This window comes from Lacerta agilis, chromosome 18 (assembly GCF_009819535.1).
Source record: "Lacerta agilis isolate rLacAgi1 chromosome 18, rLacAgi1.pri, whole genome shotgun sequence".
NCBI classification, from domain to species: Eukaryota; Metazoa; Chordata; class Lepidosauria; order Squamata; family Lacertidae; genus Lacerta; species Lacerta agilis.
The window spans coordinates 2,564,123-2,581,213 of NC_046329.1; the positions used below are offsets into that span (position 1 = coordinate 2,564,123).

The 17,091-nt window shown below is 47.4% G+C and overlaps 1 protein-coding gene across 2 annotated transcripts in view; it reads left to right on the plus strand.

Annotated features, from left to right (window-relative positions):
* The window catches only part of MKNK2 (MAPK interacting serine/threonine kinase 2), a 31,745-nt gene extending 15,149 nt beyond the window's left edge, over positions 1-16,596 (plus strand). The window contains exons 6-14 of one of the 2 annotated variants that reach the window (XM_033136700.1): positions 1,397-1,476; positions 1,801-1,874; positions 2,977-3,081; positions 4,464-4,519; positions 5,870-5,965; positions 12,129-12,323; positions 13,034-13,198; positions 15,332-15,375; positions 16,320-16,596. In XM_033136700.1, coding sequence (XP_032992591.1) covers positions 1,397-1,476; positions 1,801-1,874; positions 2,977-3,081; positions 4,464-4,519; positions 5,870-5,965; positions 12,129-12,323; positions 13,034-13,198; positions 15,332-15,375; positions 16,320-16,581 — 1,077 coding nt within the window. In that variant the 3' untranslated portion in view covers positions 16,582-16,596. Of the gene's footprint in view, positions 1-1,396; positions 1,477-1,800; positions 1,875-2,976; positions 3,082-4,463; positions 4,520-5,869; positions 5,966-12,128; positions 12,324-13,033; positions 13,199-14,761; positions 14,805-15,331; positions 15,376-16,319 lie in introns of those variants that run through there. The other variant, XM_033136701.1, reaches the window with a different exon arrangement.
* Positions 16,597-17,091: the final 495 nt, after the last annotated feature.

Below are 17,091 nucleotides of genomic sequence, written 5' to 3' on the forward strand. Positions count from 1 at the left end.
TCCCAAGAAGCAGGCGTCTTCTAATTTCGTGACTGCTGTCACCATCTGCAGTGATCATGGAGCCCAAGAAAGTGAAATTTCTCACTGCCTCCATTTCTTCCCCTTCTATTTCCCCAACTTTTATTAGCTACTAATCCCCCAAGTTACACCCCCAAACTACATCATTACTACATCACGGATACATCAGAACTACATCACAAACTGGGAGGGTCAGAGGAGGTAACCCGAGTGTCCTGACACCTGTGTCATCCCTCCTTGGACACCTCCCAGGCACACATTTCTGCAAAACAAAAGAGTGTTCAAGACTTCCTGCCCTGGCCGGTAGGGCTAATGGCCATCCTTTGTCTTAGCCCAAGTTGAATCCATTTCCAGGTGGTGGGCTTATTGTGAGTGAAATGTCCCATAGTCTGACAGATTTGGGTGGTTACAGGTAGGTAGCCCTGTTGGTCTGCCTTGGTCAAAACAAAATAAAAAGTAAAAAAAATTCCTTCAAGTAGCACCTTAGTGCTACTGGAAGGATTTTCCCCCCCTATTTTGTTTTGAGATTTGGGTGGGTACGTCCCCCTGGCTGTGGACATTCAGGGGATTGTGGCCACCTGGTGAGCAGACCAAGTCTCCCCTCCTTTGATAGTGCAGAGTGGTTTGGGCTGTTTCCCATTGAGTTGCAATTCCTATTTGAGCTGCTTAGATTTTAAGGACCTTTTCTTGATCTGCGATTGTAGGTGTGAAAAGCAAAACAGGTTTTTTTTTTTGAGGCTGGAGCAAAACAAGGAAGTCCCTGGATGAGCCCAAGAATGTCTTCGTGAAATGCTTTTTTTTTTTTGGAAAATGAAAGGAAACAGCTGCAAAGGGAACAGCTGTGTTTTGCAAAAAAATGAAGGAGGTGGTAATTGAGGGCTGGTGTGTTTATTCCTTTGCTCCAGAAAATCTTCCATTGCTTCGTGGTATGACCTTAGCTTGAGAGAGGCTGAAGAGACAACTTGCACAGAAATCCCCGCACTTAAAAACAAAGCCTCTCAGGGTCTTCATTTCTTGATGTGCTTGCTTTCTAGTTGCGGAGAAACTTGCTTTTTTCGGTGGGTGGGGGAGCATTTGTGTGCAAGCAGATGAATCGTGATGCTGTTTTCAAAAAGCTGTTCTCCAGCAAGATGCTTTGGGGGGGGGAACTTGCGCACGGGAACGGTCTTATGTGCAAAACGGCAACCTTTGCTGCTAGCCTTTCAAGGTTGTGGCAGGACAAGGGTGGCCATGAATGGCGCCTGTTATGCACACAGACTCCCGCAGAGACGAGAGAACGACTTGAACTCGCGTTAAAAGGGTGCAAAACTCTTGATTGTAACTCCTGACGGGACTCTGCGCTGATGTTCGCCCCTTTTGTGTGTGTTTCTCTTTAAAGATTATTGAGAAGCGTCTCGGACACATCCGGAGCAGGGTCTTCCGGGAAGTAGAGATGCTGTATCAGTGCCAAGGACATAGGTATTTTTAATTTTATTTTTTGGTGGCTTAAGCTGTAGGGTTGTTTTTTATTATTATTAGTGGCTCGGATAAACCTGAGGTTCTACCCAGCACCTGGCTGGCCCCCCGTGAAACCTCCATGTTCAAGAGCAGTTTATCCCGCAGCCTTGCTTTTGCGGGCTTCCCAGAGACGCTTCCCGTTTGGGGGAAGAAAACGTGGGAAGGGGGGGGAGTGGACCTTTTTTTGGACTGACCTGGAAGGCTGTGCAGTTTGCCGGGGTGGGGGGGGGCGAGATCTCGTCTTTCCCCCGTTTTAAAATGTCCTCCCTGTCTTGCTCGCGGCAGGAACATCCTGGAGCTGATTGAGTTCTTTGAGGAGGAAGACCGGTTCTACCTCGTGTTCGAGAAGATGCGAGGAGGCAAGTAGCGATGCTCACGCCTGGCGTGTTGTCGGTCGGGAACATTTGGCCTGCGGGCCTCACCCGGCCAACTTGTTTTGGCCCTCCTGGTCGTTTTGGCCGAGAATTGCCCGCCTGTCCTGAATGTTGGGTCACCCAGGTGATCGGCTCCACCTGCCTGTCCAACCTTAGGTGGACAGGTGGGTGAGGGAAGGGGATGCAACTCGCAGGCTGGGTTAAATTTTTGAACTGAACCTGCGAAAAGATTTTGCTCTCGTTGTAAAGGATGGCTGCTTGTCCTCTGAGAAAAAAAACCTGGTGTCTGCGTTTATGCAGGAGTTCTTGTTGCTATCGTCATTTATTAAATTGGTATACTGCCCTGCACCCGGAAAATTACGAGATCAAAAACGCAAAATAAAAATAAGAACAAAGGCAAACCGAAACCCGCCCCCCCGGAAAGGGCATCAGATGTGGAATTAAAAGAGGGCGAAACATGTCCAGTGCCTCTTTTAAAAGGGCATCAAGGTCAATCAGCCCAAGGCCTGGTTGAAGAGGAATGTTTTTGCCAGGTTCCTAAAGGTGTGTAATGAAGGCACCAGGCAGGCCTCCCCGGGGAGAGCGTTCCACAAACGGGGAGCCACCACAGTAAAGGCCCTGTTCTCGTGTTGCCACCCTCTGGGTCTCTTGATGAGGAAGCACACAAAGAAGGGCCTCGGAGGATGATCTCAGGGTCCGGGGCAGTTTCATACCGGGAGAGGGAGTCCTTAATGGATTGCGGTCCTGAGCCTCTGGATATTCCCCCTCCCGGAGTTGGGAGCCCTGCGCGGGGAGCGAATTTCCTACACTTGTAAAGAATGGAGCTGCTTCTCAGGCCGTACTCAGTTAAATTAACAGATGGTCAATGCAGCCATTCTACTGCAGAGCAACAGCCTTCCTCCTAAAAAGTTATGTTTCTAGTCCTCTTGGTTCCAAATCGAGAACTGATTCGAGTCATGCCATCAATCTCCGCATTGTCTGCTGCGCTGATTGTTCCCCAGACCTGCAAACTTTTTATTTTTTGCTGCCTGAGATCACTAACTGTGCCCTCTTTTTTTCTCTCTCTCTCTGCTTCGATCTTTTCCAGGTTCCATCCTAACTCACATCCATCGCCGCCGCCATTTCAACGAGCTGGAGGCCAGTATGGTTGTGAACGACATCGCCAGCGCCCTAAATTTCTTGCACAACAAAGGTCAGCAAACCCTTCTTGCGAGTCTGCAAATACCGCGGGGCTGTTGGGCCTTATGGCTGTAATTTTGTCCGGCGACCTGGGATGCAAATGAGAGGAGGAAAATTTCGGAAGAGGGCAATCTGGACTCCCACTAGGAGGAAAGTTTACAGCGTTTAGAGCCTTTCAGTTTAGAGAAAAGGCGAGTGAGCAAAGATTCGACACGGTAGAAGTTTATGAAATCACGGAGGAAGCAGAAAGAGCGAGTTTTTTCCTTCCTCCTAACAACTGGAAGTTTTGGAAGCGTGGTGAAGGTAGAAAGGTAGGGCTTCTTCAGTGTCGAAAACCGTGGATCTTAGAATGGTAAGAGTTGGAAGGGACCCCCGAGGGTCATCTAGTCCAACCCTCGGGGTGTTAGAAGCAGAGAGAGATAGGCCAGGCACCGGGTGGCTCCTTAAGCCCCAGGGTTGAAGCTGCCCAAACGGAATGCCTCGTGGCCGTTTTTCAAGGCAACACTTCGGTTCTTGAAATTCCTCTTGAATGTGCAGATAAAATATAACAAATAGAATTTTGCAGGGTGGGGGATTGTTGTGTGAAAAAGTCCCGATCTGAGGATCTCCAGGTACGCACCTCCAGATGTTGGGGACGTCAGGCGCCATCCAGGCACCTGGGCATCTTCACTTGGTCGCAGGTGGCCGATAGCCAATTGCGAAATGATTCCTGCGCATTTTGAACTCTGCATCTGATGAGGGCGTTCCACAGGGTGGGAGCTAGTTTTCTTAGGGACTAGTGCCTTTGCTTTCTCCTTCCGTAACCTATATTTATGTTAGAGTTTTCAAATTGCCTACGTGCAGAAATTCAGCTGTCTATCTTCAAGCAATTACCAGTTGGCAGAAAGCCCAGATCTGCTCTCTCTCTCTCTAGACCCTTAGCAACGACCTGTGATTGGTCAGTGAGTTCCTAAAGAGTGAGCTCTGTGCGAGAGCTTGTGGTTAGTGTTGGTTAGTGTGTGGTTGGTGTAGAGAAAGTGGTCAGTGTAGAGAGAGAGACAGTGAGGAAAGATTTTATGTTTTGTTTCTTTTATTTTGTAAAGTCTGTAAATAGTAACTTATGGATACTAGTTGTTTCAATAAATACTGTATATAGTTATCCAGTGAGTTGCTGAGTTCCTGCGTTGTGCTGTCCAGTTAATTACACAACAGCCAGGAGCTTCCAGAAAAGTCTGCGGTTAACTCTGCTGTGTCCAGGAATACGTTATACTCCTGACACTAAATCTTAAGAATTTATACTCCAGCCCAGTTGCTGCTTTCATTTCCTCGCTGTGCGAAAAAGGTTTCTTTGATCTTGCAAGAAGTTTAGACTCTCTGCTTTCGTTTCATGGTGCCGTCTTTCTCTTTCCTTTTCAGGAATAGCACACAGAGATTTAAAACCAGAAAATATCCTTTGTGAAAGCTCCAATCAGGTAAGGAGTGGCTTCAAACGCATTAACGGGACGCTCCCTCTTGTCTTGTCTAAAGAGAAAGTTGCCGTTTGGTGTGCGATCTGTGGAACTGCCTTCTGCAGGATGTTGGAATAAAGGGGTTACTAGGAAAAAGAATACCCTGGGATACCAGTCAGATATTGTAATGAGGAAAGGAGGAGTCCTGTTGGTAATGGTGTGTGTGTGTGTGTGTGTGTGTGTGTGTATGTGTATGTATGTGTGTGTGATTCATAGCTTGTTTGCACATCTTGGACCAATAACACAGACGAACATACAGCTGTCCTTTGCGATTTGCTCTTCTCCAGATTTTGCGATGTGTTTCTGCAACGAAGCAAAAGACTCTTAAAATCAGGGTTCTGGGTTCGAGCTACACATTGGACGAAGGATTCCTGCATTGCAGGGGGTTGGACTAGATGACCCCCGTGGTCCCTTCCCACTCTACCATTCTAGGATATTAGATGCAAAAATTATTCTGTGAATAATGTAATGCCTAATACCGTATTTTTCCATATACTAGGCGAGGTTTTTTGGACTCAAAAATCATGACAAAAAACTGGGGTCATCCTATACACAAATAGTGGTGTGGGGGGGAAGCTGCGTGCCGCCAGCCAGCTGGTTGGCGGGGGCACAACTCCCCCCACCATGCCGCTGTGGGAAGTGCATGCTCTTATACACGGGAAAATACAGTAATGCTTTGAATTGGAGAAACCCCCTTGCAGAATTGTGCATATTAGTTAAAAGGGTGAATTAAGATAAATGCCGGGACGCGGGTTAAACCACGGAGCCTAGGGCTTGCCGATCAGAAGGTCGGCGGTTCGAATCCCCGCAGTGACGGGGTGAGCTCCCGTTGCTCGGTCCCAGCTCCTGCCAACCTAGCCGTTCGAAAGCACGTCAAAGTGCAAGTAGATAAATAGGTACTGCTCAGGCGGGAAGGTAAACAGCGTTTCCGTGTGCTGCTCTGGTTCGCCAGAAGCGGCTTAGTCCTGCTGGCCACATGACCCGGAAGCTGTACGCCGGCTCCCTTGGCCAGTAACACGAGATGAGCGCTGCAACCCCAGAGTTGTCCGCAACTGGACCTAATGGTCAGGGGTCCCTTTACCTTTAAGATAAATGCATGTGAATTTTTAATGTGGACTTCGAGAATTTTCACGGCGATGTGGAAAGCAGAGTTGGGCGGGGGGAATGTACTGAATTTGAGCTGCTTGGGGAGGGGGAAATGAGAAACTGAAATTCACAGATTTGTCTGATTAATTCTTTATGGAGCTATGGATTTTTTTTAAAAAAACAACAACAACAATAACTGGCAACTTCTTTTTCTTTCCTGCGATGCAGGTTTCGCCCGTGAAAATCTGCGATTTCGATCTAGGAAGCGGGATCAAGCTGAACGGCGATTGCTCACCCATCTCCACTCCAGAGTTGCTCACCCCGGTAAGTCCCCCCGAGCGTGGAAAAACCCAATTTATATAAAACGCTTTAAAAGTGGTGCCTGGAAGGAGAATCTGAACTCTGGCTCAACCAAGAAAAGTGGCAGCAAGCAGGCTTTGAATTGAGGAGGAAGGCTCTTTTTTTAATCGATGGGATTCAAAGGCATGAGATGCACTGAATGGTACTGAGGAAATCCTCCAGGAATTTCAGTGTCCGTTCACTGTGATGGCTCGGGTGGAAGCCTGCATGGTTGGGTGCAGTCTACCTGTCTGGACAAACGCCGGCTCCCTCGGCCTGAAAGCGAGATGAGCGCCGCAACCCCATAGTCGCGTTTGACTGGACTTAACCATCCAGGCGTCCTTTACCTATACCTCTGCATAACAAGATGTCACGCATCTCCATCTGGGATTCCCAGAGGTGTTTGGCTGTCCACTGTTGGAATCAGAATACTGGGGATGGACGGATTTCCCCCCCCCCCCCGATCCATAATAGGCTTCTCTGTGTGTTTTTATGGTGTTTTGGCATTGGTGGAAAAAGAGGTGTTTGGGTTTGTATGGCTTGTCCGTGTGTATGTTCGGTCATAATTCGCTGCAAGCCGGCCTTCCAAAATTCCTCTCTGTAATTTCTATAATATAATAATAATAATAATAATAATAATAATAATAATAATAATAATAATAATAAATAATAATAATAAATTTTATTTGTACCTCGCCCATCTGGCTTGGTTTCTCCAGCCACTCTGGGCGGCTTCCAACAAATATTAAAATACATTAAAATATCGCAGATTAAAAGCTTCCCTAAACAAATTAAATAAAATTTAATTCCCTAAATTTTATCTTTCAAGCTGGCCTGTGTTGTGAGGCTCATTCCCAGACCCAGCCTGGACGAAACGGTGCTTTGGGGTGTTCCTTTATCCGGCTTGCCAAGAACGTGGTGGCTTATGGGGAGTGAAGGATCCCCCTAGGAGACCAGGAAGGGAGATGCTTGCAAAATGGTTCTTTCCAATCAGACTGGTCTTGTGTGGTCATGTTTCTCCAAGCTTATTGTTGTGCCTTTATTTAGGGTGTTGCCATAGTCAGATTTCAAAGGACTCTGATTTCTGGCTCCACCCGGCTTATTAATTACTGTTTTTATTTATTGTGTTCGTTTTCCCCGAGGATGGCCGACGTGCTTCTCCCCTGTGGTGTAGATTAGGCTGGCCCCTAATCTACATCACCCCCAGTGAGCTTTCATGGCCGGGTGGGGCGATTCGAACCCTGGATAAGCTTAGTCGGTAGAGCGCGAGACTCTTGATGCCAGAGTTGTGGGTTCAAGCAAAAGATTCCTGCATTGCAGGGGCTTGGACTAGGTGACCCCGCGTGGCCGACTTCCAAGTTTCACGGTCCGTTCCTGGGATCGGCGAGGAGATTATTAACTTGCGGCGTAGAATTGTGTCACGAATGTGAACGCTGCATCTTGTTCCGTGTCTCGGCTGTGTGGAGGCCTCGTGTCACCCGGCTAGTTTGCATATTTCCCCGAGAGGCTGTGCATTGCATTGGCTGTGGCTCAAGTCTTTTGAATGAAAGAAACAGGCTTGGGGTGTGTTGCCGGGGGGGACAGACGGACGGACGGACAGACCTGCGAAATGCAAATCTGCGTTTGCCAGTAGAACTAGCGAAGGGGCTCCCGTTTGCAGTCTGCAAACAAAGTTTTGAGAAATCAAGTATTGCCAGTGCATAAAATTGGGGCACATTTGCAAAGACACAGCCCCCCCCCCCCTCATCCCAGGTTTCGGGTTCCACAATGCTCTTAATTTATTCCTCTTCATTTCTAAAGCTTTTTAAAACTGTGCTGTTTCCCCACCCCATGCAGAGAGAGGAGCCACCTGCCTCCCAGTCTCTCTTGCTCCCCCCCCCCTCTCCAAACCACTGCCGAGATGCTGTAAAATTTGCCCCTAGCAACAGCTTGGCTGATTTGCTGTCAGGCCTGAGGTTTGGGGATTTCCTCTACTCCCCCCCCCCTTCCATCTGTTTCTCTCTCTCTCTCTCTCTTCCCTTCCCCTTCTCTCCCCCCCCCCTTGCTTTGCAGAGGCTGCTGTGACCCATTTCCGCACAGGGGGGTTGGGGTTGGGGCAAGGAGACAGACCGGCTACAGACAGATTTGGTTTTTTTTCTTAAAACAAAACTCCTGCACATAGAGTTTTCGGTAAGATCAAATCCCAGCCATGTGTGTCAAAAGGGTTATAAATAGCGCTGCAATTAAAAACGAAAACAAAACGCCATTTGCTTTTTTTTGCAACTTAAAAAAACAACCCTTGCCTTTTTGCAATTTTTTTTAAAAAAACCTGCAAACCCCCCCCCCCCTTTTGGTTTTTTGTTGTTGTTGCTGCTGCAAAAATAGCAATCTTTGCTCTGCAGCCCGGGGTTGTATTCAGCGTTACTCAAGAGTTAAGACTCATTGTAAGTTAATGGGCTCTGTTCATTTGAATTATTATTATTATTCATTGAATTTGTACTCTGGCCTCCATCTGTAGATCTTGGGGCGCGCCTACTCTCGGATCATATTGACACCCTAGATTTAAAGCTCTGTGATGCCGCTTTGAACGGTCATGGCTTCTTCATCCCTCGCAAAGGACCCAGGGAAGTGCAGTTTGTTCAGGGTGCTGGGCGTTGTTTGGAGAATCCCTGCGCTACGGTTCCCAGAGTGGTTTTATCGCTCCATCCCTCTTCCCAGGGAATTGTAGCTCTGGGAAAAGGGGGGAACACAACTCTCAGCACTTTTAAAGCTCCCAGAATTCCCTGGAGGGAGCGCTGGCTGATTTTAAAGTGCGTCATCCTAGTCGTGCTTTGAACTCAGAACGGGTTCTTGCTCTCCGTGCTTTCAGACAGGCAGTCTTTCCCCCACCCTTACCTGGAGATGCACCTGAGGCCTTCCGCATGCCAAGCAGGTGCCCTGCCAATGAACCCTCCCCCTTAACTCTCCCGAAAGCCATTGAAACGGTTCCTGCATTAGCTGGGGTTCCTGCGTCGCAGGGGGTTGGACTGGATGACCCTGTGGGTTCCCTCTGTGAACCCTGAGCGTACATCCTTCCACCGCCCTCTTTATGTGCCCCCGAGGCAGATCGGCTCCAGAGAAGCTCTTCCCTCCTCCCTTTTCGTAAGCCGGCCGGTTGGGTGAGTTACCCGGACTCTGCGCCCTGCCCCTGTTCTGGAGGATTTGCCAGAGTCCGGATAATGTGGATTTGCGTATGTATTAATTCGAGGAAGGGCAGAGTTAGGCAGCTGACGCGGCGCCTCAGCTGGTTTGATCCGGTCTCGTTCGGGGAAGGGAGGATGTGGTGAAAAAGAAGAGTGAATTCGGTTTGGTTGGCGACAGGGAAGGGTTTTGGTGCTGTGTGGTTTCGCTGGTCTTGTTTTGCAGCTGCAGAGTCGAGGGTTCCTCTGAGCTTGTGCAGAGTGCCCTTTCCATAACACAACCCTTTCCTCCTCCTCCTCCTCCTCCTCCTTCCTTTGCTGCGTATCTGGGATTAAGGGACAGGGTTTCGGAGGCGGTCAGCAGGGTTTCTCTGCTCCTCGTTGATTTTTCAAAGATTTCTGTATGGGTGCAGAGGAGTTCAGGCAGGTGCATTCTGTTTAAACCTGTTTCCCTTTCCACTTCTCAGTGCTGCACAGACGAACCAAGCACGCTGTTTCCCCCCCCCCTTCTTTTTAAACCTGCAAACGACAGATTGATAATCCCGAAGCGTATTAACTGATCGCCGTTTTGGAATTAAAATTAATTTAGCGTGGAATGACTTCAAGCTCGAGTTTTTGCCTCTCTTGGTAATGCACCTGTGTTGTTGTTTTTTTAAGAGCCAGAAAGGGTGTCTTAAGTTTGCTGAGGATACTAAAATGGAAACTCCAAAAACGGGTGCAGCCGATGTCGCCAACTGGCCTGCTGTCAGGGCCATTGGCATTTTAACGCCGCGCCTCCCCATGTGTTTTATTGTATTCTAACTTATTACTTTCAGCTGATTTGTTTCAATTAATTGGTATTTTAAAATGGGTGTTTTTTAAAAACGCTGTAAGCTGCCAACTTCGGAGAAGTGGCTGGGGCAACGCGGTCAGGTGGGTGGGGTAGAAACAATAAATTTTGACTATTACGTACGCTTCGGGTTGCGTACTTTTCGGGTTATGAATTCTGCTAACCCGGAAGCGCAACCTGAATCACGCGCGATTCGCGTATGCGCAGAAGTGTTTTCACAGTCTGCGCATGTGCAGAAGCAATTTTTTCGGGTTTTTTTTCGGTCAGACCGAATTGTTCCGGTTATGTCCTTTTCGGGTTACGTACTGTAACCCGGAACAAATTAAGGACATAACCCGGGGTACCACTGTACTGTAACTACATCAAATGAATGTCACCCTGGATAGCTCTATTGGTTAGATCAGGCGTGGCCAAACTCGGCCCTCCAGCTGTTTTGGGACTACAGTTCCCATCATCCCTGACCACTGGTCCTGTTGGCTAGGGATGATGGGAGTTGTAGTCCCAAAAAGAGCTGGAGGGCCAAGTTTGGCCATGCCTGGGTTAGATCATGGTGCTGATAATGCCAAGGTTGCAAGTTCAGGACAGCTGCATATTCCAGGGGGTTGGACTGGATGACCCTCAGGGTCCCTTCTAACTCTACAGTTCTGTGATTTTTTTTAATGAATGAATTTTGAGGCTCCGATCTCCAAACCTGCCCCCCAGTATTTTTTGTTTTCTCCAGGCACTGCTAACTAGGTGGATTTATTTTCTTTGTCCTTGCAAGAACTGTCCCAGTGGATTGTTTCAAAGCTCTGGTGGTGGGTGGAGGGAGTGTTGCCCCCAAATTACAGCCCTCTTCCCAAACCCTTAACTGAATCCCCAATCTTATTCCAGAAAAACACAGGACTCTGCTCAACTCTTGTGGGGGATAAATCCTGGGGATAGAGCATAAAGCCAAAATTGTGTAGGGTCAAAACATGTTGGGTGAGATTCCCACTGGATGTCTATCCCCACTTTGGTCCGCTTCTTAATTATTATTTTTTTAATTGCCAAGCGTATATTAAGCTGAAATGTGCACAAGTAAAAATGCACAAAAGTTCCTCTTTAACTAGGCTTTGGGCTGATGGACATCCACCGCCCTTTTAAAATGGGGGGGTTAGGTTGGGTTGTTTTTTATAATGTGTTTTCTGGGTTTTTTAATTGCCATTTTATCTTGTGAAGCGCCGAGACCTGTGGGCATAGGGCAGTGTACAAATTTAATAAATAAAAATAAATATGATATCTGTATCGATATCCAAAGTCTGGGAAACGCCAGCTTTGGGGCAATGTGTTCTCCCCAACAACTTGAGGTCTAGCAGCTTGGTTTTCACTTTTCAAAACAACAACAGGCTTCCACGTTTTCAAACCCTTGAGCCTTTTTGTCGTGAGGTATTTTCTGTGCTCCAGTACAGTTTGGTTTTTTTGGTTTTGCTTTTATTTTTTAGGTAGTGTGAGAAAACGCAACTGCTCACAAAGGACTTTGGATCAGATATTTGCAAATATCTTAAGCCCTTGCCCCAAGTTCCTTTGCAAGTTCAATTGGACTTCTTCTTCTTTTTCTTTTTAAGAGGTGGGGAGAAGAACATAATTCCTGCGGTTTGTGTATTCAGGGAGATCCCAACTCTCGCATGCACAATCTCTCCCCCTTCTTCATCTGACAGAACTATCCTGGCAGGTTTTATAGCGGAGCTCTTGAAGATCGCAAGCCCTTTTTCCAGGAAACACTGCATGGCTTTTTATAGACCTTGGATGGTCTCCCCCCTCTTGGCCCTGAGGGCTTCTGGGAAAGAATGTCCCGGGCGGGGGGGCTTTATTTATGAGGGGTGAAATGTGGGGCGGAGGCATGCTCATCACATGCCCCCCCCCAGCTGAAGAAAAACTCAGCTGGTGCCGTCCAGAGAGCATGCTTCCTGGTCTGAGGCAGAAAGTAAAACAACTTTCCATTTGTGTAAAAAAATGTGTGTGTTTCTGAAAGAGCAAACTGTGAGTTTCTTTCCTGCCTGTTAGCAAAGTTAGTGGTTTCAAATCACACGCATTTCTTCTGCGTGCGAAATACGGAACCTTTTTTTTGTTTGCGGTGGGGGGGGGGGGGGAATTTTGAAAAGCAAAAGTGTGACTCTGCGGCTTTTAACCCTTTCTCCAGTGCGGCTCGGCTGAATACATGGCCCCGGAGGTTGTGGAAGCGTTCAACGAGGAAGCCTCGATCTACGACAAGCGCTGCGACTTGTGGAGTTTGGGGGTCATCCTGTACATCATGCTGAGCGGCTACCCGCCTTTTGTGGGCCACTGCGGGACCGACTGCGGCTGGGACCGCGGCGAATCGTGTCCCGCTTGCCAGGTGAGCAGGCCACTGGCTCCTTCCTCTTTTTTTTTGTTCCTTGCTGTAAGGACATTCAGTGGTTGCTCATGAGTAAAGCGCCAAACGCAGAACTTCTAAAAACTAACTTCTTTATTGTGCAAAACTATATACAGTGGAGCAAAAGTTCAAACGTCCCATCTCATCCCTCTGCAGAGTCCAGGAATGAACCCTTCCGGTTCTTCGTCCAGCAAAAAAGGCAGGGGATTCTGAACCCCCGCCTCCCCCTTCCACCTCCTTCCTGCCTGCTCCCTCGGAGCGTGGGAACCTGACCCCGTTCCCCACTATTTCCTCGGTGCTGAGGCTCTGCGATCCTGTCAGAGCCCCTGCACCGCCTTCCTGCCTCCAACTCCCCCTCCTCACTGGAGGAATGGTTGCTTCCGGCAGAGGAGGGGGAGGACGAGCTGGTGAAAAGCACAGGGGGTTCCCTATACTGCAGACGCTCCCCTGATCCTTCCAAACGCGGGGAGGGGGGTTTCCTGAGACTTGCAATGGGGACAAATGTCAGGTTCTGCACTTGGGCAAGAAGAACCAGCTGCACCAATATAAGATTTTTTTTTGGGGGGGGCCCACAAATAGTACATGTGGAAAGGATCTGGGGGTCTGAGCACATGAGTGGACAGTGTAATGCAGCAGTAAAACAGAAAAGGCGATTTTGTATGATTCTGTGACCCTTCCTTCCTTCCTCCCAGAACATGTTATTTGAAAGCATCCAGGAGGGGAAGTACGAATTCCCCGACAAGGATTGGGCTCACATCTCTTTCGGAGCCAAAGATCTCATTTCCAAGCTGCTGGTCAGGGATGCTAAGAAACGCCTCAGCGCAGCCGAAGTTCTGAAGCACTCGTGGGTGCAAGGGGTGAGCACAGTGGGAAGGAAAAGGCGGCAGGGGTTCGTTGGTTTGGGGTTAGGGTGTTTTTCTGTTGTTGTTGTTTTTTTTTTTTTGCAGCCCCCAATAAACCTGTCCCGTTTTCTCTCTGCATGAAATGAGACCCGCCTTTGGTTCATCTAGCTCAGTATTGCTTACACTGACTGGCAGCATCTCCACAGAGATTCAGGCAGGCCCCCTCTGGGAGAGGGACTTAACCCGGGACTTCCTCCTGTAAAGATTCCCTTGGCTTACTAAGCAAGCCTGCACTTAACCAAGATTGCAGTTGGGGCAGGGGTCCTTCGATTGTGGGCAATTGGGAGCTATACTTAGAAGAGCCTAGTTCTTAACAGTTCTTCATTTAACAAGTTTAACTGTGTCCAGTTCTGGGCACCCCAGTTCAAGGAGGATACTGACAAGCTGGAACGTGTCCAGAGGAGGGCAACCAAAATGGTCCAAGGCCTGGAAACGATGCCTTATGAGGAACGGCTTAGGGAGCTGGGTATGTTTAGCCTGGAGAAGAGAAGGTTAAGGGGTGATATGATAGCCATGTTCAAATATATTAAAGGATGTCATATAGAGGAGGGAGAAAGGTTGTTTTCTGCTGCTCCAGAGAAGCGGACACGGAGCAATGGATTCAAACTACAAGAAAGAAGATTCCACCTAAACATTAGGAAGAACTTCCTGACAGTGAGAGCTGTTGGACAGTGGGATTTGCTGCCAAGGAGTGTGGTGGAGTCTCCTTCTTTGGAGGTCTTTAAGCAGAGGCTTGACAGCTATCTGTCAGGAATGCTTTGATGGTGTTTCCTGCTTGGCAGGGGGTTGGACTGGATGGCCCTTGGGGTCTCTTCCAGCTCTAGGATTCTATGATTCTAAGTTAGCCTCTGTGAGAAAACCATCACAATGAGGATGCACATTCAGAAGCAAAACGGAGGATACCTGTCTGATCAGGATTCACAGTGTGGGTTTGAAATCCCTGGTGCTCTAGGTGGCGCTGCGGAGCTATCCTGTTCCTCAAAGGCTTTAAAACCCTGCCTTTCATTTTTTTTAAAGTAATTTTTATTAATTTTCCATTTAAACATATATAATCACATCATTATTATCCACTTTGGCTCTTTAGAGCCTATCGACTTCCTTCCCTCCCACCGTTTGGCTTTCAAAGTTAACCTTTATATCACAACATTTTATATATTTTCCAATTCTAGTAAGACTCATCACAAAATACCTCAAAGTTTAAATAGATATAGAAAGGTTTTAAAAAATTCTCATTTCAGATCTTGAGATAACCCTACTAGTGGTGTTAATTGCATACAGTGAGCTTTCAAATGTTGTCTAAATTTACTCCAGTCTTTTTGGAATACTTGATTGTGCTGGTTTTGGATTTTCCCTGTCAGCTTGCCAGTTCTGCAAAGTCCATCATTTTCATCTGCCTTCTTCTTTCGTTGGTAGTTCTTGTTGTTTCCATTTTTGGGCTAAAAGGGTTCTTGCCGCTGTTGTTGCATAAATGAACAGTCTCTTATCTTTTCTTGGCATCTCTTCACCTACAATACCCAGTAAAAAGGCTTCTGCAAAAGACTACAAAAGACTTTGGATATAAAATTCAGTTAGAATCTTGGGAAAGGCTGTGGAATAATTAAGGTATTAAATTTACTGCATGTAGTGCACCTAAAATGTGATGAAAATGATGTATAGATGGTATTTTAACACCATCAAAACTTGCAGAAATGTATAGGTCAAGATTTGACGAGTGTTGGAAATGTAAAGAGAAGGAAGTTATCTTTCACCATATGTGGTGGACTTGTAAAAGAGGCAAAGGCTTTCTAGGAAATGATACATAATGAGTTAAAGAAAATGTTTAAAAACACTTTTGATAAAAACCCTGCCATTCAGATAAAATTTAGCAGCGTGGGAAAGTTGTACCTTAGTAAATTTGTGTTTCTCCCCCCCCCCTCCCTGCTTTTGGGTGTGGGAAGTCGTAGGCCAGAGTTCCCCAAACTTGGGTCTCCAGCTGTTTTTGCACTACAACTCCCATGATCCCTAGCTAGCAGGACCAGCGGTAGACACAAAAATCTTGCCTTGGTATAGTATTAGCTCTCACTCTCTCATTCCTTTTTTTCTTTTCAGTGTGCTCCGGATAACACGCTCCCAACCCCGATCATTCTTCAAAGGTAAGAGGAAACCCCCGAACCTCCACCCCATAATTTTGAGCCACTGTGGGGAAAATTAAGGGATCCTCAGGGCCTCTTCCAGCTCTATAATTCTATGACTGCTCTGCCTCCACAATAGGGATGGGCAATACCTGGTTTTCAACATCACGATGTATCGCCAGCTAAATGCCACGATATACCGATATATCACAATGCCTGAAATTAGGATGGAGCTATGTACAGGTGAAACTCGAAAAATTTGAATATTCATTTCTTTCAGTAATTCAACTTAAAAGGTGAAACTAATATACGAGATAGACTCATGACATGCAAAGCGAGATATGTCAAGCCTTTATCTGTTATAATTGCGATGATTATGGTGTACAGCTGATGAGAACCCCAAATTAACAATCTCAACTTTGGGGTTTTCATCAGCTGCACGCCACAATCATCACAATTATAACAAATAAAGGCTTGACATATCTCACTTTGCATGTCATGAGTCTATCTCATATATTAAACTCCAGTAGCTAATGAAAACAATTGCTTACATAAATGGACTTTTCCACGATATTCTAATTTTTCGAGTTTCACCTGTAGATGCCTTGGCTGGCTTCACAGTCCCCCCCCCCCCATGTTGTGATTTTTGCATAGCACACACACATGCCCTCATGATAAACAATACATTGCCAGGTCAAAAATTATGAAACCAAATATCATGATATGGGCTTGAAACCGGTTTTGGACGATATATTGCCCAGTTCACATGTTTCCGAAACTCAGTTGCCGGAAGCCACAAGACAGGGGAGAGAGCTGGTCTTGCGTTCAAATCCCGCTTTCGGGCTTTGCATCTGGTTGGGCCCATGAGGAGAAGATGCTAGGCTTAGCGGGGGCTGCTGGCCCCGATCCGGCGGGGCTCTTCTTCCTTCCTAAACATGCCACCCCACCCCACCCGCTCTCCGCAGGAACAGCTGTGCCAAAGAGCTGACGTCCTTTGCGGCCGAAGCCATCGCCGTCAACCGCCAGCTGATGCGGGACGAGGAGGACGAGGCTGCCGCGGAGTCGCACCCCCCCATCATCATCAAAGCTACCTCACGCTCCATGCAGCTCTCCCCGCCGTCAGAGTCGAAGCTGGCCAAGCGGCGGCAGAAGACGAGCATGGCAAAATTGGACGCCAACCAGCATCTGGTTACCCCGTTGGTCCTGGTGGGGGGAGATCACATGTGAACGCCCCCCCCTCCCTCCCTCCCCCCGGCTGCGTGTACATCCCTGTTTCCCCCCCTCCCCCATTTCGGACAATATATCTATATATGTATACTGTTTTTGATAGCTGGGGAGGGGGGGGAGAAAAACAAGATCAGACCCCCCCCTCTTTCAAGTTGGCTGGATTCCAAGGATCTATTCTCTTCTTATTTTTTCTTTTTGTTTTGTATTGTTTCCTGGTCTTGTTTGAACACTGGCTCATCTCGACTCTCCCCCCCAACACTTCCCCCCCCTTTTTTCCTTTATAAATCTCTCTTAAAGGAAAAAAGAAAAACCAACCTCCATATTAACCCACCAAGGTTTTTTTTTTTATTAAATCCCTCCCCCCAAGGTTGCATTTTGACACACGTGTAATATAATTTTGCTTTTTTAAACAAAAAAAATAAATTGATTTCCCCGTCCCCCCATCCCTCCTGCTTCTTTGGAAATACCAGGTTGACACCCCCCCCCCAGGAAAAGCTTAAAAAAAACAAA